This window comes from Amphiprion ocellaris, chromosome 9, assembly GCF_022539595.1.
Source record: "Amphiprion ocellaris isolate individual 3 ecotype Okinawa chromosome 9, ASM2253959v1, whole genome shotgun sequence".
NCBI lineage: Eukaryota > Metazoa > Chordata > Actinopteri > Pomacentridae > Amphiprion > Amphiprion ocellaris.
The window spans coordinates 31,695,793-31,718,406 of NC_072774.1; the positions used below are offsets into that span (position 1 = coordinate 31,695,793).

General features: G+C 38.7%; 1 protein-coding gene across 1 annotated transcript; it reads right to left on the minus strand.

The window, feature by feature from the left end:
* Window positions 1-237: 237 nt before the first annotated feature.
* Window positions 238-11,083, minus strand: sqlea (squalene epoxidase a). The gene is made up of 11 exons (XM_023261747.3): window positions 10,519-11,083; window positions 9,976-10,219; window positions 7,959-8,136; window positions 7,515-7,611; window positions 7,285-7,398; window positions 5,919-6,090; window positions 5,321-5,416; window positions 3,216-3,358; window positions 2,803-2,899; window positions 2,587-2,674; window positions 238-1,434 (listed from the first exon to the last, which is right to left on the minus strand). Exons 1-11 carry the CDS (start codon window positions 10,795-10,797, stop codon window positions 1,242-1,244), a joined length of 1,701 nt encoding a protein of 566 aa, XP_023117515.2. The 5' UTR covers window positions 10,798-11,083; the 3' UTR covers window positions 238-1,241.
* Window positions 11,084-22,614: the final 11,531 nt, after the last annotated feature.

Here is a 22,614-nt window from a genome sequence, read left to right on the forward strand (position 1 = left end):
TCTAATGATGTCATGACCGTGATGAATATTGATACATTAATATCTTCACTATATCTTGCTAATGCTTGGGTGCCTTTACTTACTTGTAATGAAGTGTTTTCAAACTGCTGTATTGGTACTTTTACTTAAATAGAGGCTTGCTCTAGATACTTCTTCAATCCCTGAAAGTTGCCATGTTGTTATACAAAAGTTATCTAAAGATGAGTTGCTGTAAAACTGAATGAATTGACACATGAATCTTGTCGTGGTTTATTTAAACAGCTCATTGAGCCTAGCAGGCACACACAGGCGAACACAGCAGGAATCTGTGGAGATTGAACACGTCAGGAGTTTGTCAAAAAAAACAAAAAAAAACAACAAAAAAAAACACCTGAGCTTTATCCAATGACTTGGTCTTGATTGTTCCTACTGTGTCAGGTCCCCATCAAAGCCAAACGTCCCCCGAGGCATTCATGCTGCGTCAGGTCCTTACTGACATCCACTCGGACTAAAATAGTAGGGTTCATCCTCAGGTTTTGGGATTATAGTCTTGACACATTTAGCTGCTCGGTCAGCTTGTTTCACACAGAGAGTAGAAATGTGTTACAAAAAGTTTCTTATCACAGCATCGTGAAGAGCAACGATCTTGAAAAGAACATGAATAATAATTAGTGGACAAGAGGTGTTTGACTTAATCAAATAAAGTAATGCAGACTTTTTGCTCAGCAAAAAAGGCTAAAATGCACTGGAACAGAAGTATTTTTGCTTGAAATACAATGTAAAGACAATCGAGACAGAATGCTGTCTGCAGTATCCCAACATCAGTGCTTTAGATTTATAATTAGATGAGAAAATTAGTACAGAAGCATCATCACATTAAATACAGTCCACATTAGCTCAACATGACAATATAGAGCAGAAAAGTAGCTTTATCTCGAAATCACTTGGATGAAGCTCAGCTGCCATGCTTCACATGGCAATTCTGTTTGGCAGGAATAATTCCTAAGCTAATAAGCAAATGTATACTGCAGTCCTCTAGCAGACAGAAGACAAACAGGCTGATACCAAGGCATTGTAGGAAAACAAGTCCAAACAGAAAGAAGGCATTAAGTCCGACAGTCGGATAAGGCAGGGTCATACTGTAGAAAATCCCCAAAATGCTGGTTGAAAGTTTCTTTTCACAGCAAGAAGGCCAGTTTTTTCCTGTTTTAAATCTGTTAAGACCTCACATGGTTTGGTGTTTATGTTCATCGCTGTGTTCTTCAGTAGACCAGGTACTTGAGTTCAGAGTAGATGAGTGGAAACATGACTGTGCAGGCTCGGTACAGGATGGCTCCACTCTTAAACAAAGCTCGAGGTTTGGTGCTCCAGGACTCAGACTTGAAGTTGACGTAGACTGCGTACATCGCCACAGCGAAGAAGTGTCCAATAAGGGTCATGGGTTTGGGCGTCAACCTGAAAAAGAATTCAAATGTTTGTCATTTGCTATTTTGCAAAAATATAGTTTGACATTTTGGAAGTTTGCTTTCATGGCTGTGAGCGAGATGAGAAAATCAGTGCCACCCTCACATCAAAATGCTAAATACAAAGTCAACAGTTAGCTTAGCATAAAGACTGGAAACAGGTGGAAAGTGCTAGCCCTCATTGCTTTCAAACAAAACATAGTTTAGCACTTAATGCCACCGTAATACAACGCTTATCATTTTTACTGCTTAGTTTTTGTACAGAGTAAGAATAAAAGTATATATTTGTTTCACCTTTATGCTAATTCTAGCTTAGCATGAAGAGTGGAAGCAGTGGCTAACCACTAAAAAGGCTCTGTGTGAAGGGAGCAGAGTCAGATTGATGGCACCTCTAAAACTAACTAGCATACAATATAAGTTACTGGGCTGCACTGTGGGCTGCACACACCTACAGCGTGCACAGTGTCTTGGTGGTTAGCACTTTTGCCTTGCAGCTAGAAGATCCCCAGTTCGCGTCCCTGCCTTCCCAGGATCTTTCTGCATGGAGTTTGCATGTTCTCCCTGTGCATGTGTGGGTTTTCTCCAGGTTCTCCAGCTTCCTCCCACAGTCCAAAAATATGCTGAGGTTAACTGATGATTCTAAATTGTCTGTAGGTGTGAATGTGAGTGTGATTGTTTGTCTCTATGTGTAGTCTTGTGATAGACTGGTGACCTGTCCAGGTGTCCCCTGTCTTCACTCTAAGTCAGCTGGGATAGACTCCAGCCCCCTACGACTCTAATGAAGATAAGCAGTGTGTAGATAATGGATGGATATAAGTTACTGGTACAAAATCTTGATTTTGCAGCGGTTACATTTTACGGCACATGAACTTCCTTTAAGAATTGTTGTGGGTTGACAGCGGGAGAGAAACAATATTTGAGATTGAGATGTGCTGATCGAGGATTCTGGACAGGAACAAGTTTTCTTAATGCTAAGCTAAGTCAGCAAGCTACTGGATGTATCTTCACATAAGGCCTACAGGTATTAGAGTGGTGTAACAGGTGTATTTCCCAGAATGTAAAAACTATTCAACTAATACAATTCTTATTTCCATTGTGCCACTTATGTAAATATCTATTTTGGAGGACACTATTTAATGCTCACACTGAGAGGAGTCCAATAGGTCCAGCGATGCATTCCCCTCCGAGCTTAAAGTACTGGAAGCAGGCCCTTCTTAGCTCATGAAGAGAATCTGGTGAACACAAAACATGGACATGATGAGAATGCAAATTAGAAACAATTGCATAATTTGACTTTTTTCCAAATCCTAAACATGTGTCATCTCCTGTGTTTCATGTGGCGTTCAGTGCAGAGACTCACTGTCGGTGGCTGCAAACAGCTCATACAGGGCCTGGGCCAACACATTCACCACAAAGGAATGTGATGACTTGCGTTCCCAATGGAATTTTTTCTTTGCCTATTGGGAAGAAGAAGGGAAAAAAAGCAGAGTGTAATATTGCACACTGGTCTGCAGTCTCACCCACAGCAGAAGAAATAAAAGGACAATGTGATGCAGTAGAGACTCTAAATATAGCTTCAGCTTGCATTCATACACAACCAGAAAAATCAATGGAGCCTCCACTGCAGGCACAGACTGTATACTGGCCTTATTTCTTATTTCATAGGTTGGACAATTTTTCAATGACCATCTGTATGCAGTCAGAGGTGTCCTAATCCCAACAAGCAAATGTCTGGAGGAAAGCGCTGAATAAGTTAAGGGTGGGTTAGTTCACCTTCAGCATGGCCCCCTCATCGTACAGATCTGGGATGTTGTCGAGCAGACTCCTCCAGATGCGAACGTCGTTAAGAGCGACACTCATCCCTCCTCCTGTCAGAGGATGCCTCATGTTGTAAGCATCGCCCAGGAGAAGCACACCTGCAAACAAAAGACTGCTGTTTGTTTCCTGGATTGCCATTTGCTCTTCATTTATCCTCAGCGTTTACTGTCATCCGCCAAACAAACTGAGCAGGACGACAGCCAGAAGATTACTGAGAGCATTTTTCTGTGCTCTTATTTTGACAGTAAAAACATTCTGGGAGTGTCGAAGTACATCATCGCTTTACAAAAAGCGTATTTACCTTCTCCCCATGAGTTATTTGAGATGATCTGTACCTCTCATGACTGGCCTTCAAATATTAAGTTATATACTGCAGCCTGGTAGCTCACATTCACCTCTTAAAGCTGGGGTAGGCGGTATTTTTTTTTGCATCATCAGGCAGCAGTATTATATTAGCCTTTTCGTATTTTGTAAATCAAGTGGTCTGAGTGGAAACTAGACTCCTCCTGGCTCCATTTTCAGGCTTTAGAAAATCTATTGTGTGGCGGAAGATTTTAGCCAAGCACAGGTTTTTTTCAGCCAGAGCAGATAAGCTAGTATAAACAGCAACAACTGTCCAGAGTGACAGTAAGATGTGGTGCTGTAATGTGTTAGATAAAGGGCTTTCATGGAGGATAATGGGATTTAGATCCAGGGTGAAGCCACAAATTAATGCTAATTTTTTAAGCTTAGTTATCTTTGCATGAATGAAGCGCTCCTCTAATGGAAGGCTGTATATTTTTTCAAATTCTTTTCCAGATTTCTGTCTACTACAGCTTTAAGCTCACAAATTCACGTTATATATTGTTTGTTTAATCCTTAAAAATGCAATTGTAAAGACAACATGCTGCAGCGTTACGTTTGGTCATGAGGTCGACTTTCAGGCCAAGATGCAGTAACTTCCCGGATTTTCTACGGTTTCCCAGGCAACCTCACAGTGACAGAGATGGTGTGTCCTATTTGAACTGGAAAGTCAGAATTTATAAGTTTCCACGTGGAAATTTCAACAGGAAATCAGAATTTTCACTCAAAGTCTGAAGAATATCAACCACCCCATCCTCAAAGTCCAAGATTGCTGCTTATCAACAGTAATGGAGGCTGTAGTAATATATTGATTATTAGCACTTTTGTCTTATTTGTGTCTCATTAAAACAGTTGTTCATTCAGTATTTTCCAGCCTCTGTCTGGGGACATGTTGCTGCATTGATTCTATGCAGAAAACAGCGCATAATATATTTTTATCAGCTGGTATTGCTAACAATGGCTAACAATGGTGTTACATTTGAGGTAAGTTGACATGAGTTTTGGAAGTTGTTTTTTTTTTTTTTTTTTTTTTTAACTTTTTGACAAACCAGGCTATCTGTGTCCCCTTGTTTTCCGTCTTTAAGCTATGCTAAGCTAATGGGTTGCAGTTTCATAACTTAGCGTAGCATGCTAGATAAAAAAATCAGGAAAACACTGATCCTGGCTCCTGTAAAGCTCAGCCCTAAGTAAGTGCATTGTTACACTTTGGGTTCTGTAGGATTTAATTGATGAAATACCTTTGAACAGAGCTCCAGCTAGCTGTTGCTTCCTTTTTTACTCTTTGTGCTAATCTAAGTTAGCCAGCAGCTGGCTGTAGCCTTATCTTTACCATACAGAACTGTATAAATGTTCACATGTAACTCCCTGCAAGAAACAATATTTCCCAAAATGTTGCAATATTTCATTAAATGTCAGAATTGGTAAATCAAAAACATTTATTTTGTGATGTATCCATAAAAGAAAGTACTATTACATTTTAAGAAGATCTTGTAAAGAGCATGCATTCACTAATAATTTGTAATTTAACTTAAAACACTGACTATTTGCAAATTAGGGTACAACTATTTATGCTCTTTAATTAATTCCATTACACAGTAATGACCAACATCAGGCCCAACTATCCACGACGTACATCGTACTGCACACAAGGCAGAATCAGTTCAACAGATTCCCTTCAGCCACCTCCAACCAGAAATCAGTCAGTAACACTTCAGTACCTGGCTTGTTGACAGGGGAGGGAGGGAGGAAGCTGGCAGGCATGGACCTGAGTCGATCGTTCTGCAGCGCCACCATGAAAGGTTCCTTTAAATGCTCTGATGGAAAGAAAGACAGACAAGGGCAGGGGGTCGATCACTCAGCCGGCTCTGTGGATGAAAACCCAAAGGTGCACGCTGGGCGCAGGCACAAGAAAAAGCCTTTTCTTTTGGTGTGTGAATGTACATTTATCAATGTATCGGTGTGACTGACTCCAGCATTTCCAGCTGGACCTCTGTCAAGGTTGTTGGAGCTGTTGCTTTGATACTATGGCTTTGATATTTCAGCTGAATAGCAGAGCGCACCATGAATGTCAAATCTTCAACTGCAGCTTCTCTGGAGGTGCACACACCAGCAGCAGCAGCAGTCTGGGTGTCTTCACGCCTGCTGGCACTTCTGGCATCTTTGCTTCATGATTCTGATCTTTAAATGACGTTGATTTGTCACACTACAGATGTTCCTCCTCAGGCCGAAGGTCGACTTTCATCAAGGAACATTATTACACAAGAATACAACCTTTAAGAGGCTCTTTCAAAATAAAGTGTCTGGTCCCACATTTACCTGGCAGCTGTGGGTATATTTTCTCGGCCATGTACTCTGGCAGGTTGCGAGGCATCTCCCCCCTGATGTCCACCAGCACTCTGGTGTGTGAGGAGGAGATCTGGTAGATGAGCACCGGGCTGGGGTCGGCCAGCACCAGCTCAGCATGGTTGGCTTTAAACTGGGGACAGTCCTAGGCAAAAGAGCACCACAGCAGGTTCCAGATCAGTGTACAGATTAGATAGTAGACAGTCTATTAATACATGTCTATTAGTTACTGTTGACCTTTCTTAGATGTTTGGGTTTCACTGTGCAAAATGATGGATGTTCAAAGTTTGACACTGAGTATGTCTTGTATCTTATCCAACTTTTAAACTGAAAGACATTTGCATATTCATAAATTCTCAATTTTTCTGAAAGGGACAAGATATACACTACTGTTCAAAAGTTTGGGGTCACCCAGACAATTTCATGTTTTCCATGAAAACTCCCACTTTTATCCATGTGCTACATAACTGCACAAGGGTTTTCTAATCATCAATGAGCCTTTCAACACCATTAGCTAACACAATGTAGCATTAGAACACAGGAGTGATGGTTGCTGGAAATGTTCCTCTGTACCCCTATGGAGATATTCCATTAAAAATCAGTCGTTTCCAGCTAGAATAGTCATTTACCACATTAACAACGTCTACACTGGATTTATCATTCATTTAATGTTATCTTCATTTAAAAAAAAATGCTTTCTTTCAAAAATAAGGACATTTCTAAGTGACCCCAAACTTTTGAACGGTAGTGTAGATGCCATTGTAACATTTTTTAACCAAGTAATTGAACTTTTTTATGAGAAAAAAACTTATTAGACACAAGTTACTTTATATACCTTCTATATAATATAACTGGAGGGTATATGTACTTAATATTTTTGAGACTTCAAAATTCGTAAGGTTTGCAAACATTTGTCCATATAACAATTTTAATGGATTTTAACCTGTAAATGGCACATAGTAGCAACCACAAATTTATATAACCTAAACCAGTTGAAAACTGAACCATCTATGGCTGCAGATAATGACTATTTTTACTACTGAGTAATCGGCTGATTGTTTTCTCTTGTTTAGTCTAGGAAATGTTTCCCAAAATCCATCTCCAAATTATTTGCGTTTCCCTAAAAAACTGTCTGAAAATGTACATTTTTTTTTAGCTTTCTCTCTCTGAGCTACATTTTCACAATGAAAAAGATGAAACCAGATAATGTTTGAAATTTACCAAAAAAAAAAAAAAAAAAAGAAATCACTCATTGGATTAATCAGTTACCAGAACAGTGGATTAATTGTTTTAGCACATGAACAACTTCCATCCAACCTTGTGCTGCTGATCCTCCTACCTTCATGAGACATCCCACAAAGTGAGAGGAGACACGAGCTTTCCCAGAGCCCAGACTCTTCCTGAATTTGGAGAAACAGCCGTCAGCCACCACAGTCAGAGCTGCATGGATCTCCTGCAGGACAACAGTCATCACAGCCACTCAGGTAAACACAGTATTTCATTCAATTAGAAGGAATCAGAGGGAGGAGTCTGAAGGTTGTGTCTGTACTACAGAGTTCCTCCTCTCACCTTGACGTCTCCAGTTTCTTTATCCCTGTATTGCACTCCAGTTACGCAGCCATCCTCTTCCTGCAGACTGGTCACCGTGCCTTCTACGAATGTGACACTGGAGGGCGCAATTTAACAGAACATCAACTCCACATGCACCAATGAACCAAGTTTATGTCTATTTGACATATAGTGGCGTAATGAGGACGTTACATCTCTTCTGTTTATAGGCCTCAGTGTGCTGATGAATCTTAAGTACATTATAGTTAAATGACTGAAACTGACACTAGGTGAACCTTGTTTTTTTTAATTCAAACTAATCATGTACTTTGGCTTTGTAGGACAGAAGAGCAGACTCTAAACAAACCCTCTTTTCCATATAATTCTCATTTTCTGTGAGAAACCATGTTGCTCTGTTAGACATTTGGCAAATAAAGTGTTTTTTTTGTCCCCCATTCTGCTCACTTTGGTTCAGCCAGAGCGGTTTTCCTCAGGCCTGTGATGAATCGGCCGTGATGGAAAGCCCGTCCACACTGGATGCTTGTCTCCTCCTGGGGGTAGGGAACCTCCACCTCTGAGCCGCTCTCCATGTCGTGGATCACGTAGCCGTTAACCAGATGGGCGTCCAGACCCTCGACTGAACCTGAGGCCCAACACACAGCAACGGGCTACGTTAACACAGCACATTTATTATTTATTCAGTCTGATAACGAGATGGAACAAAGACGACGGGCTGATGCAGGGAGTCATTTTGTACACATTACCACACACTTTTGCCCTTTATATTTGGTATGTTTGGAAACTTTACAATCTTAACTAATATTTTAAATAATGTTATCTCCTTTGATCAGTTTAAACAGTGCTTGGCTTCACAGCATAACTTTGAACTGACTGGCACACCAACATGCTAGCGTTTAGAGATTAAATAAAGGCTATATTTTCATCTGTATTTATGCATTTGCATGTGTATGTTTATTATTAAAATATAAGAAATTAGTTCACTCTCCCATTCCTTTTATATTATTTCCTATGATATATAAGAAATGAGAAACTGAATGAGACAGGTGTTTGAGAAATTGTCGACCTCACTAATATTTTCTGGTCATGTCCAACTTTTCCAAAGGATCCGTCTTCCACATGACTCTCCCAAACATCCAAAAGTCCTCCTAGCTAAACTTCCACAACACTTTGAAAGAACAGGTAGAATGTATTTTCTGCAAATCCTATCAAGGTCTACCACAAAGTGTGTTACAGATAGGTTTAGCTTTAAAATGTTTGGGAGTTATATAAGATGGAATAAATTATATATTAGACTTCAAAAACACAGATTTATGGAGCCTGGTTAAGTCCTTATTAATGCATGGATGTTATTTAAGTGAGGCTATTGTTTGGATAAATTCTGCATAAATCAGCATGTAATTCTGTAATATAAATCATTAAATAAAAGAAAGATTATTATTATATTAGAGGATACATTTCAAAAATCATACTTTATATTTTTTTATACTAACAGTTATACACAGTGAAATAACCCAACCACTTATTTACGATGGATGATTTCAAAATAAAAGCAGCTTCTTCCAGATTAGAATCATTTTGGATGTGAAATTTGATGACATCAACACATACTGAATTTCTGTATTGTAACTAAATATGTGTCACAAATGAAAGAAAAAACCAACATGAAGTGTTTTCATTGGCCAGAACAACTTCAATGCACCTTGGCAACAACAGAGACACCTGATCCCCCTACAGCAGAGCTGGTTGTGTCACCACACATGTGCCTGACCACTAGGCTACAATATGGTGAAGGATGACTCATCTGAACACATCTGTATTTTCCAAATCTCTGTGGGTTTTGCACAGCTTAACCCCCAAATGTGTATTTATCTTTGTAATGAAGGGTTTCTGCACTGCAATCTTTCTATAACATCCCACTGTGTAACTGTTGACAGACTGTCTGTTGCTGAAGCTCCTGCCATCTGTGCCCCAACACTGAATCCTCCTGTAAAGATGTTCTCCTCTTGCTATCTTGATACAAAATCAGAATCACCTGAGGATGAATGAACGTAGTGCACCTTTTTCTCCACTCATTCAGTCACTTCTCTGTATATTGATCAAAAGGTACAACATGTGCCTGGGGATAAACAGAAGTCCCGTGAAATGTGTGTTTCTCTAAAACATTCATTATTCATGGCTCAATAGACTGCAGTCAGAGTTACAGGTTCAGGGATTTGACTGACAGCACAGGCACCATTAGCAAACGGCCAAAATACTGTCACCAGATTGTGAGTCAGATGTTGCTGAACTCTGATTGGTGGAAGGTGCCATCACCTTTTCCAGCTCAGTCCTGCCCACTTCGAACCAGTGACAGAAGCACAAGCAAAACACAAAACAGGAACTTTTTCTGTCTAAACTGAGTGTCTGTGCAGGAGAATCTGAATTATTCTGCAGAGCTCCCTAACAGTTTGCATTCACTGACCTTCCAGCCCCAGGTCTCTGAGTGCTCTGTACCCTCCAGGCTGCAGCAGCTCCCCCACTATCCTGTCTGGCTCCTTCAGGTCCCTCTCCACCACCGCCACCTTCCTCCCGTCCCGGGCCAGGACAGCTGCCATGGCTGAGCCCAGGACCCCAGCCCCAACTATCACCACATCTGGCTCCGGGCATCTGGAGCTGCAGGCTGAGGCGCTATGTGAGGACTCTCTTCCCACTCTTCTCCTTGTTCTCTGGAAACAAAGAAGCAGAAAGGCTTATCACACTGAACATATACATTTTTATACTCCATCAAGTCCTCAAATAATGATTCTGCAGCAGTCCTTTAATACAGAAATAATCGTGAAGGTTTAAATAAAGCTTTCAGGCCTTCCTCAAGGCTGTATACATGAAAAGAAAGTTTTAAAAGTAAAATGTATAATAAATGAGTGGAACTGAATGGAAAACTAATCCTATCTGGGCTCTTTTATCTGCCTGTGTCTTCCTTTGTTCTTATAATTAAGCTTACAGGAGTCCATATGAAGCGTCTTACCTTCTTACTGTTGTTCTCTGCTGTCTCGCTCCTCTGTGTTGCAGTTTGAGGGATTAAGTGGTTGATAACAGGTAAAAAAGACAAAAAGCTCAGCAGCAAATTAAGCACCTGAGAGACGCGGAGCTTCTGCCAGTGGAAATACCTGATATATGAGAGCAGCAGCCCGACACTCAGTAATAATGCTGCAGCAGTCAGCAGCTCTCTCTGAGCCAAACTCACGACTGTGTCGGACTTTTTGTAAAGGTAGGTGAAGCTCGCTATTCCCAGGAAAGTCCACATCTTTGTGGATTTTACAAAAGGCAAACTAATGGTGAAATTGAGAGTAATAAACGAATTTTCTTGAGGCCGCCAAAAAAAAAAAATCCAAATGAAATAAATTACAATTATTAATAATAATAATAATAATAATAATAATAATAATAATAATAGTTTTTTTGATATTGTTTCTGAAGTTTCTCTTAAAACCAGTCAATCTGCCCTCTATCAGCGGTGATCTTTGAAACTCGCGTTCATTTGTTCTCAGACGCTCTGAACGATGCTGCTGAATATTTTATGTTAATAAGAAACACGGACAACTTCACATTCGCAGGTTTTACATCCCGCCTCCCCCGCAGCTCAGCGAACCAATCAGGAGCGACGTGCCGGTGAGCAGAGCTCACGCTATGCGCTGATTGGACAGTCGCAGCGGCACTGGGCCTCCATCTGGCCGCTGATTGGACGGCCGTCCGGCAGGATGGTAGTATGATGTGATGTCAGTGGAAAGGTGCGCGGTGAAGGAGAGCACAGATAGTTCATGTCTGACAGGAGAATCACTCTGTGGCCTAAACCGGGGACCCGTTTGAACCACGTGTCACATAACTGCTGCAGAGGTCATTCTGTTACCATAGCAACTAAAGTTGTACTTCCAACAAAAAAAGGTCAGTAATTACAGCTGACACGACGCAGCAATAAATACGGCGTCATATATTGTGTAACTTTTAATCTTAACAGTACTGAGGTCGAAGTGAGTCTGTTCAGGTTTATATTCTAGATGACATGTTTGAATCACACACTGGAGATGCTCCTGGTGCCCAGAAAAAAGGTGCAGAGTGAGAACTCTTTCAGTAACGTTTTTCACTGATCAAATAAAAGTTATTTTTTTTAATTATTATTACATAAATTCAGCAGAATCTTAACATCATACAAGCTCCTTCTGTGAGGAAGCTAAGTTGTAGTGGGGGTGTACAATCAAAGTCCCAAAACCAGTGCTTGAAATGCCCAGTCCAGCTTTGTCAGTTTGACTGCAAATTAATGTCAACTTGTATATTCTGATTTTTCACACAGATAACATTCATGTGCATGAGGTCAGTTTGCCTGTATGTGGATCATGTTTGCTTTGTTATTGTAAAAGGAGATCAGTTACATATCAGCTTATGGACACAAATGTGTTCATTTGACTCATTTTAAATCTTTTTTAATACTTTATTATCAAAAAGTGGACATTGGCATCCAATTAAATTGTAACTGTTTTACTTAGAGCTACTTATCCATTGATTAAGTTCTATAGTTTAACATTTATTCATTACTTTCAGCTTTCAATTTATATATCTGTTAAATGATAGAGTCAGCTATGTTATGCTACGGTTGTCACTAAATATACAATACAAAAATGATTTTAAAAACGAGAAAAAGTCTACTTTTACGGTCAAACATTGTAAAAGAACAAATAACCATTTATAAAATACAGATCTTTGACGTTTTCTCAGTTAGCTAACACACAAATCATTCATTTTACTGCTCTCAGCACATTTAAATGAATCTCCACAATAAAATAAACAGAATTTTGCTTCAGAAAGTTTAAAAAGAGGCTCTGAGGACCTTCAGTGATTCACATATATGGGATTATATTTGGAGCATTTTACAAAACGAGGCCCAATTACCGTCTTGTTTGTTAAACTTTTTGACACCAAGTTATTCAGAAATTATTTACCCATCTTTAGTCCTTAATGTGCACAAAAAATTGTCTAATTTTCAAACATTGTAAAAAAAAAAAAAAAAAAAAAACTAACCATTTAAAAAATCCAGATTCTTCACGTTTTTCACAGTTAACACACAAATCATTAAGTTTACTGGTCTCGGCACATTTAAATCAATATCCACATCATAATGAACTGAAATTTTAATCAGAAACTTTTTTTAAAAGGCTCTGAGGACCTTCAATGCTTCACACACAACTGATTGTTTTTGGAGCACTTCATGAAAAATGGACCAGCAGCCATTTTCCACCAAACTTTCCATGTTAAATTAGACTAAAATTCATGATCTCAAACAAAACAACGGTTTTATCAACACATTTGCCTGTACAGTTAGACAGTGAAACGCAGTGCTCAGAGAAGAGAAAAGCATGAAGTGAATCTTCTTACCTTCATGATGACGGTCGAGCTGGCCGACTTCAGGTGTTGTGGCTTATCCGGCGTGAATCCGCTGAGGTCCGACGTGTTCAAAGATTTCCAAGTTTTCCGACTCCAAAATTGCTAGCTTTGCAGCTGGCTTATAGTTTTGCAAGGAGCCAAGTAAACGTCCGAATGCAAAATGGGAACGTCTGAAGGTCAGCAGGCCTTTTATAGGTGCGCGTCACCTTCTGTTGCCATGACTTAAATGATGCACGCACGCGCCTGTGCTTGACCAGTTCTGATCTGGAGCTAAATCTATAATCCATTTCTGTTTCGTTTTTCCACGTATGTGCACGAGTTTCCATCACCTGTCAGAAATGTACGGAGCCTCAAAGCTATCTGAACCTTTTCTGACAAGATCCGCCTCTGATTGAAGCATCTCAGTGGGAACAAAGATGCTGAAAAGCAAAGGATTGGACTAAAATCATCTTATAGTCCTTCTAGTAACATAGTTCAAGCAGTGCTGCGTAATTTTGTGCGTTATGGCCGCTTACCTTAATAAAAGTCTCCTGGCAGCTCTGATGGAACTCAGGATTCACCCACAGTAGATTTAATACAAATAATTAAACCCTACAAACATAGAATCTGTGTGGAACAGAGTCTGGATACTATTGATCTTCATAATCTTAATGAAGGCACCGCTGCTGTGCCACCTCGTGCGTAAATGCGCATATGAAGCACTGATGCTGCAGGTGTTTATTAACCCTCGTGTTGTCCTGCGGGTCAAATTGACACGTTTTACAGTTTGAAATTGTGATTTAAAAAGTATGAAACTTCTGATGTCAACATTTTTGGGAAATTTTTGAAAATGTTTTGGTGGGGGAAAAATAGCTTCTTTAGAGCATTCACAAAAGATTGTATATATTTTCAGAAAAATGAGTAAAAATTTTTAAAAAAAATCCTAAAAATATCTAAAATGATTTTTTTTATATATATATGTGTGTGTGTGTGTGTGTGTGTGTGTGTGTGTGTGTGTGTGTGTGTGTGTAATATTCTCTTAAGAACATTCACATCAAAATCAACCAAAATCCAGTGAAATTCCACACCCACTTCAGCACCACCACCACCCTTGGCATGGACCCCCATGGGGCCTTGGGGTCACCTGTGGCCTCTGATGTCACCAGCGTAGCGTCTGAGCACCAGAAATATGAAAACCAATGAATATGCTGCCTTCTTTTGATTTTCTCTGGAGCCGCATAAAACTCAATAACTCAAGTTCTTATTTTTGTTACTATGCCGTTGTAATCATTAAAGTTTCAGGAAACAGTGAAAATGTATCCTTTTGTATGGTGTCGACATTTCTGATGTAAGAAAACCATCAACGAAATCCAGCAAATACTTAGTTTTACAGATGTGAACCAAATTTCCTAGCTGTAAGTGAAATGCGGTTGCTGACTATAGGCACAGTCAGGTGTCTTGTCAAATTGAAAAGTTTTTAGACAGTAATTCCCTAGTGGGTCTACAAGGCAATAATCTATTTTATTAAAGAGAATTAATCTTTTTAATGAATGTTAGGAAAACCCAAGACTCAATTACGGATTTAAGAAGGACAGAATAGGAGGTCTTCCCACAGAAAATGTAAAATTAAACAGATAGAGATAGTTCCATGTTAAAATATCTTAAATATCTTGTTTTGCATCAGCCAATTCAACTGATACAAGAACAATGAGGTTATTTTCAAGAAGGCTCAGTAAAGACTATCCCCCTTGAGGAAATGTAAATCCTTTGATTTAGCAACAAGCTTCTTCAAATCTTTCTATCACCTTAGCTAGTTAGTCCATGGGCCAGACCAGATATTGGTACCACCTCAGGTGACCAAACCTAAGTGGTACTAAAATGTACATTGGTTAATATAAGTACATTAGGATGTGATAGCCTTTCCACACTGGCAGCTTTATCACTTATTTGTGAAACTGTCACATTCACCATAACCACTGTATTGCAATCCATTTAACTCTCTAAGGCCCACAGTTGTAAAACTGCAACATTTTTTTAAGGCTGTCTAGCTGTACCTATTTCTGACTGAATGTAGACAAACACTACATTTCCCAGCCCCCCACACTCTGAACTGCAAAACAAATAAATATTTTTGGCAGGAAAATATTAATACTGTAAACAACATGTCTTCCATTGACCCCCAAGCTCTCTCTTCTGGAACAATTTCAATAATTTTCCAAGTACGTATTTGACCTGTAGTACTTTTTTTCTTCATCCTTAAAGATGTTTAGTGATAGACAACTCAAATTATTTTTTAAAAGTATAATACAGTTGAAGACAAGTATAATACAGTTGAAGACAAAATTATTAGCTCCCCAATGAAATTTTTGATTTTTTCCCAAAAAATTCCCAAGTGCTGTGAAACAGATCAAGGAATTTTTAACACAGCTTTTCCAAACACCCTAGTTATATTTTAGATGCTTGCATTGTTTTACTTTGCTCAAAAAACTAAATTATTCAACAAAAACCAAAAACTACCGTGGTCAAAATTAGAAACTGTGTGTTGAAAAGATTCATTTATCTCAATAGTCAATTCATTTTCTGGCACCAACAAGCTGATGATAGTCTGGCTCTGTTGGCTCACGAAGGTTTTATTTTATTTTTCATTTTCCATTTGAAAAAATTTTTGACCATGTACAGTAATTTGTAAACTTGCATCAAGTTTATGAATAAAGAATTTTAAGATTATTGTGGTTTCCCTAGCTGTTATTGAAGTAACTGGATAGCAAAATAGTTTTATCAATATTACTGATGTCTTTAGTGTCAGTCAGGGTTGCTGATATATTTAATTTATTATACTTTAGATTTTATGATATAATAAATATTAAGTCATTTTGTTTATTGCTGATACAGCTTTCATTCCTATTTGTTGCTCTGGATGAAAGAATCCAGAGCAACAAACAACAAGAAAGCAGCCTGGAAGATGAAAGAAGTATCTGCAATTTAACTGTAATTTCACCTATTGTATACAATTTGTGTAAAATGTAGACTTCACTGCAAAGAACCGTGTAATTTGGTACAAACTACATGGAAATTGACAATTTCTTTAAAGTGAATGCTCAGTTTAACCATAATCAAAATATAATTTGTTATTGTAGATGATTTTCTTTGTTCACTAACCTCTAGCGTGAGTAGAATTGTGAGAATTGTTTGAAAACTGGTTTTAAATTGTTCCTATTGACATATTGTTCTAATTGTAAATTCTAAATTACTATTTTAAAGTCCTGCTTTCAAAAAGTAAATGATTGGAAATATTACCCTCAAATTTACAATGAAATTGAAATATTGCAGTTGTGATGACCTCACCAGCCTGCGTTAATGTAACTAAATATTAAAATGTATCTGGAAACGGTACAAAATAAGTCTGTCACTTAAGTTTTCCTCAAACAAATCTATTTGCATTTTTTAAAAAAGTTTTACTATTTTACTATTTAGTTTATACTATTTTCAGAGAAATCCAACTCTATTATAGAGCTGAAAATATTTCCAATTAAATATAATCTGCATATTAACTCTTGTACAAGGACCTTAGCTGCACCTAATTACAGCACAATATTTGCCTGTTAGATTACAGCAGGGATTGTCAACATTTTTCAGGCTATGTCCCTTTCATTCCATGTATTAAATTGTGTTTCCAATTCTGCTGGATATTGTGATCCGATTGTTTAATTTTCAGCTACATCATTTGTTTTAAAAAAACAAATATGAATATATGAAATTTATGAAGACAGATGAGATAAACATTTTAGATAAGTATCAACTCAAACAAAAAAGTGCTTTCTATTCTAAAACTGTAATGTACTGTATTTAAAATTTAATAATAAGTTTACATGCAAGTTAAAGTGTCAAATGTAACATAATTTATGGCTACACCACCTTGAGAGCTGATCCCATCAAATATTAGAAGCTCAGCAGGTTGTGGCTGGTTTGCACTTGGATGGGAAACTATGAGCAAAAACTAGGTGCCTGTGTGACTGGTTTGTGGTCATTACTACTTTATGATTTACTTAAGTGATGGTCAACTATCTGGCACGTACCTTGCCAGATAGTTGACCATCCCCAGGAACCTTCTGAGGTCTGTCACATTGTGAGGCTGGGGAAAGTCCCAAGTTGCTGTGCTGCATTGATGCAGAAATTCATGGTAAAGGAGCCTTAACCAAGCATTAAGTGTATAAATTAAGTAACATACTTTTCAGAAGTTCAACACTTCTGCATTGTAAATGCTTTTAAAAATATTCTTAGGGTGTATTCTAATAATCTGAGATAATTGGTTCCTGATTTCCATGAGCTGTAAGCCATAATCATCTAAATCAAAACATAAAAGACTTGAAAAATTTCAGTGCACATGTAATGCGTCTTGAATGAATTAAATGTTCACTTTATTAAATAACTGATGGACAATATTAAACTTTTTTTGAGATCCATTAGTACAGTAGATGTAGTAGTAAGTGAGTGACCAAGTGGACAATCTGATCACAACAGTATGCTGTCGTTCAATGATTCGCCAAGCTCATATCCTTTCCTAAGACATCACCTTTGAGTAAGAATGCTTATTTCAACAAGGATAACAACTGGCATGTTGCTAGCATTGATGCCTATGTTCACAACTGTCTTACTTTTTACCATTGCTGTTTGTCCTTTATAATATTTTCTCAAAATAAGCTTCATTTGCATACAAGTACCTGCATGCTTAGTGTACACGAATAGTCATATGATAAGTATTTACAGGTATGTATGCATGGAGATGATTTCTAAAATGGTACTAAATGACATTTGGATGGAGATTATTTTAAAATTAAAACGTAAGCTTTTGGTTTAGACTTTGCCCAAGACTACATGAAAAAAACCCTCATCGGTACTGAAGAATAGGCAATAAAATCATTCCCAGTAACTAATTCAACCATACAGCCATCTGTAAGTTGTTTGGATTTTACAGCTCTTGCATTATGTGGTGGTAGTGTGTTTAGTAATGTTGCCTCACAGCTAGAAGGTCCTGTGTGGAGTTTGTGTGTTCTCCTATGTGGGTTTTCTCCTGGTACTTCAGCTTCCTCCCACAGTCTAAAAACATGCTGAGGTTAATTGGTGATTCCAAATTGTCCATAGGTGTGAATGTGAGCGTGACTATTTGTCCTTTTTTGAGGATAAAAGTTCCAGGAAGTTCCACTTGCAAGTACATGTAACCTTGCACTGCCATCAAATAACAACTGGAATGTCCACCAATTGTTAAAAACAATATAAGAATAATTTCACTTCCGTTTTAGTTCTGCAGAAACCTTGGTTTAATTGGCCAGAGATATGTTTAGCATTTAAGTTACTCAGTCCAGTCCTTAGGTGTTCTTGATGTACAGTACTTGTATGCAAGTACACACAAGCAGGTTGTTTATATACGAATTATATACTATTTTTTCCAACAATTCCCAACAGCCAACAATATGACATACAGACCATACTGCCACTCAGCTACACTGAGATACTGATTTCATACCCCTAGATGGTGCTATTGTACTGTAACATCGGAATAAAGGCACTCGAGTCAACTAGACCGAAGTGATACATGTCTGCTTCAGCAAATTCTGAATCACACAGATGACAAACATTTGTGGTCACTGCACTTGTTCTAACTAGATTACAGAGTTGTTTAAGTAAGATGGATAGAAATTGGAGAGGTCAGCTTTTAATGTTATAAGCATAGACAAGTTTAGGTGTGTTCGAGTGTGAATATAATAAAGTAAATTAAAATACTGTTTAAGAGTATAACAATCTAATACGAAAGTGTGTTTATCTTACCATTCTCACCTTCGTGCAGGAGGGTACATAGATGGGGCAGATGCTTGCTGACTGGCAACAATGGCTGAGGAGGAGAGGCCTGAAAGTAGAGGGACAGCTGTCAGAAAAATTCAACATGCTTCAACCTAACAGGCCTAACAAGAGTTTCTGACTGCAAATGCATACCCAGACTCAACCAGTAAAACTTCGACAGCTGTAAATGAACAGCAAGTCTCCTAGTCCCCACCACCAGGTCAGTTTTTATGTAAACCTATTAAAAATTTTAAGTAGTACAGCCAATAACATCCTTAAAACAATGTGTGAGTAGACACTGACGCCACGGAGACTGTTTTCATAAAATCAGAACTGCATAATCTTAAACCTAACAGTACTAAACCCATTTTAGTCATAGTAGGCAGCATCTCCATTATATCAATTTTAGAAGCATTACCAGCGCAGAAAGTTTCTGCTGGGAATAGGAAGCTTTTGGGGAACTTTGTTCTCCTCGGTTCATTTTCACCATAAAAACTAGGGTGTAAATTAGGATAGAGCAGGTCTGTTTTACCCCCTTTTTGAGGGAAATTAGGGTTAGTGGTGATTGTCATTGACTGATTGAGAACACTATAGTTTTCTGCAGTGATGCTACATATTCAGCTTTCTTCAGCACCTGTAATTGCAAACACATCACATTTGGTAGACTATACTAATCAGGATAGAGCAGCCAGCAGAACCAACCAATGGACTGATGACAAGGTCCAGACGTTGTCCATTTTTGCAGAGGACAGCATATTAAGTAAAGGCAATTTTGTGTGTTGTTTCATGATCCATACTAGGGACTAAAAGTTATAATATCGCAGTCTCCACTGCTGTATTTCTTTTACTGTTCTTTCTTAAATTCATTTGACAAGTATGCCAAATCTGTAAAAATACAATTCTATGACTTGAGGAACAAACCTTCCAAAAACGAAATACTGTTTTCTGATTGAACTACAGTAAGCCAATGCTCAATCTTTACCACCTTAGAGGTCCCTGAAACCACGGCCAGTTAAAAAAAATGCAATTTGATTTTCAGATTGCAGAGTGTGGCACATAAACACATTTGTGCATACGCACAGTAAACACAGACAACTTCAAATATCATTTGTGAGAAGCAAATGCATACTGCAACTAGATGGTACAAAACCAAAACATAAGAGAAATAAAATGAGGGAAACTGAAAATTTAAATTAAAGAAAAAGAATTCAAAGCTTTGTAATTTGGGCTCTTTCAAAATGAAAAAAATTTAAGCAGGCTCAACATCTTCTTGCAAAAACCTGCACTGGCAAATCACACATTTACAAGCTGAAATTCCTGGCATATTATTTTGATAAACAGAGCGTGTATGCATCACATGTATCACAATTATTGTGATGAAAGAGAAAACAAGTGCTACACTGGGTAACTGAGTGGTTAAGGTGCATAACACATGGGCACAAATGCCTACAAGCAGTGATTCTCAGTCAGCCTGGACCTTTGTCACATGTCATTCCACTTCTTTATTTCACTACATTTCCCATCTTTTTCTATTGTCACTATGAATTAGAGGTCAAATGTAAAAAAAAATTAACAAACATTGCTTCAGTGAAAAATTTGTAAGCCTTTAGTATAAATTGTTAAACTCTTGGACAGTGTTTTAACACCTGATAAAATGATAAACCATACCAATATTCTGGTGCCTCAGGCTGTTCCACCACTTTTACTTCTGTCTGCATGCACCTTACATTTAGACAGGGGTACATAGGGTGAATCCTAAAAGGGGCTCTCCTACCCGACCTCTAAGTCATGGAAACCATTTACATTTGCCACTCAGTCACATCTGACAACCTTGTGCTCGCACTATAGTCCTCATGCCTTTTAAACAGTTTGCTCCGTTGGTCTAGAAATACGTTGACCAATAATGTCTCTCCATTGTTTTACAGCATGCAAAAGTTCTCAGTAAACCTTGATTGGGAGAGTACATGATCATTGTCTCATTTGAAAAACGAAGTGTGTCTAGGAGTGCTCTCGACTACTCTCTACAAAGGAAGCCACTTCTAAGCGCGAGTTTCATTCTGTATATGCCCTTATGGAGCACAGTTACGCACAAGATATCAAATTTTTCTTAGAAAGACTAAAAATATGGGAGATTTATGGGAAAATACATAAAAGGGAGGACAACAGGAAAGAGGAGTATGAGAGAATCCTAAGGAAAACAAGAGGGCTGACAAATAAAATTTCAACACAAACACATACCTGTAAATGTGACTTGATTTCCTAAATTGTATTTCATGTCTCATCCGTATCTTAAACAAACAACACAACTGTTGTAATGCAGGGCTGAATGCCCACATCAGAGGCTGTGTTTTTGTCGTCTTTTCACCCGTGTGTCCACCATATAAGGTGTGTAAGTCTAACCTGAGGTGTAGGACGGATCATACTGTCCTGACAGCAAAGGGTATCCCAAATGATGATGGGCAGGCAGGATGCGCTGAGAGGGTGAGGATTGCGGCCGGTCGCCTTCTCTCTCCCTGTCTCGGTCATGTGGGGTCTTGTCGTCTTGGACGGATGGGGATTTGCTTTTGTACTAGCTGGCATGCTGCTGTAGTAAGTCCAGAGCTTTGGCCTCACTGGCCGGCTTCATCGTTGGACTGGACCTAGAGGGTTTCTCCCCATCCTCACCCACTGCCACCTTTCCTCCATATGAGGGAAAGGAGTAACCCGTCGGTAGGTATGAGCCTGAGGACAGAGTGTTTTAATTGTTCAAACATGTCTGGTCATCAGGAAGAAAAATTTGACACACCTACTGCTGCTCATCATACTAATCAACAGTCTGATTATGACTGTTGTTAGCTGCAGATTCAGCACGGGATGAAAACATCTGGAAAACAACTGGTACGCCGTTTCAAAAGTGATAAACTCCTGCAATCAGATCCTCTTTAAAAAGGCAGATTTCCATTTAAAGTCAGCCACAGGACATGTCCCTACTCTTAGGACCTCGATCACACTTTATTACTGAACTGTTTCACTGTTTGGATCCTGTTCTAAAAGCATGCTCTGATGCATTTAGAAGATATCTATGACCATATCTTAAGGTCAAAAGATAGCAAGAAGACAAACATTGATATTGCAGCTTCAACTAAGAATTATTTTCTTGTAAGGTTTTCGAAAAAAAGATTGTGTGATTATGTGTTAATAGGTGTACTGTATTTTTGAAGTGCCTGTTTTGCTGTTTTCAGTCTTTTAAAACTGATTTCAGGTGCTTTATGTTTGCTCGCAATTAGTCAGTTAATGGGTTTAATGTTTCAAGTATTAATCCTGTGTCCTGCAAACTTGCTTGTTTGAATAAAAAGTATTATTACCAAAAATACTCTTCTAGATTCTTATCCCAAGTTTCATTTATCACGTAGTTTTTGTTCCAGTGTTTCTGTTGATGTTTACATGCCTTCACCATACACACTTTAACTCTGTGCATAGTAAAAGTGTCTCCACTTCTCTTCTGGTGTTTTCATTGCCTTTACGCTTCATGTGTCTGTGTTTTTATATTACTGTGCTGCAAAAACAATTCTCTTTCAAGAAAAAATAAGGCACCTAATTCCAATAATTATTTCTCTTATTACCTGGATAATTTTGCATCACACCCGAGGGCATGCTTCTGTACCCAGGGTGGCTGGGCTCGTAGCCCTGGCTGTAGGCATAAAGTCCATGCATGTATTGCATGTATCCCTGGTGCTGAGCCAAAGAAGATGGAAACTGTATGTGGGGGGGTCGTGGCTCCTTCCCTTCCCCTCGGTGCTCCTCCAGGGGCAGCTGTGTCCTGCCCTCTTGGCCATCCTTCCCCTCCTCTTTCTGGAGTCCCTCCTTTGGTCGTAGCCTCTCTTCTTTC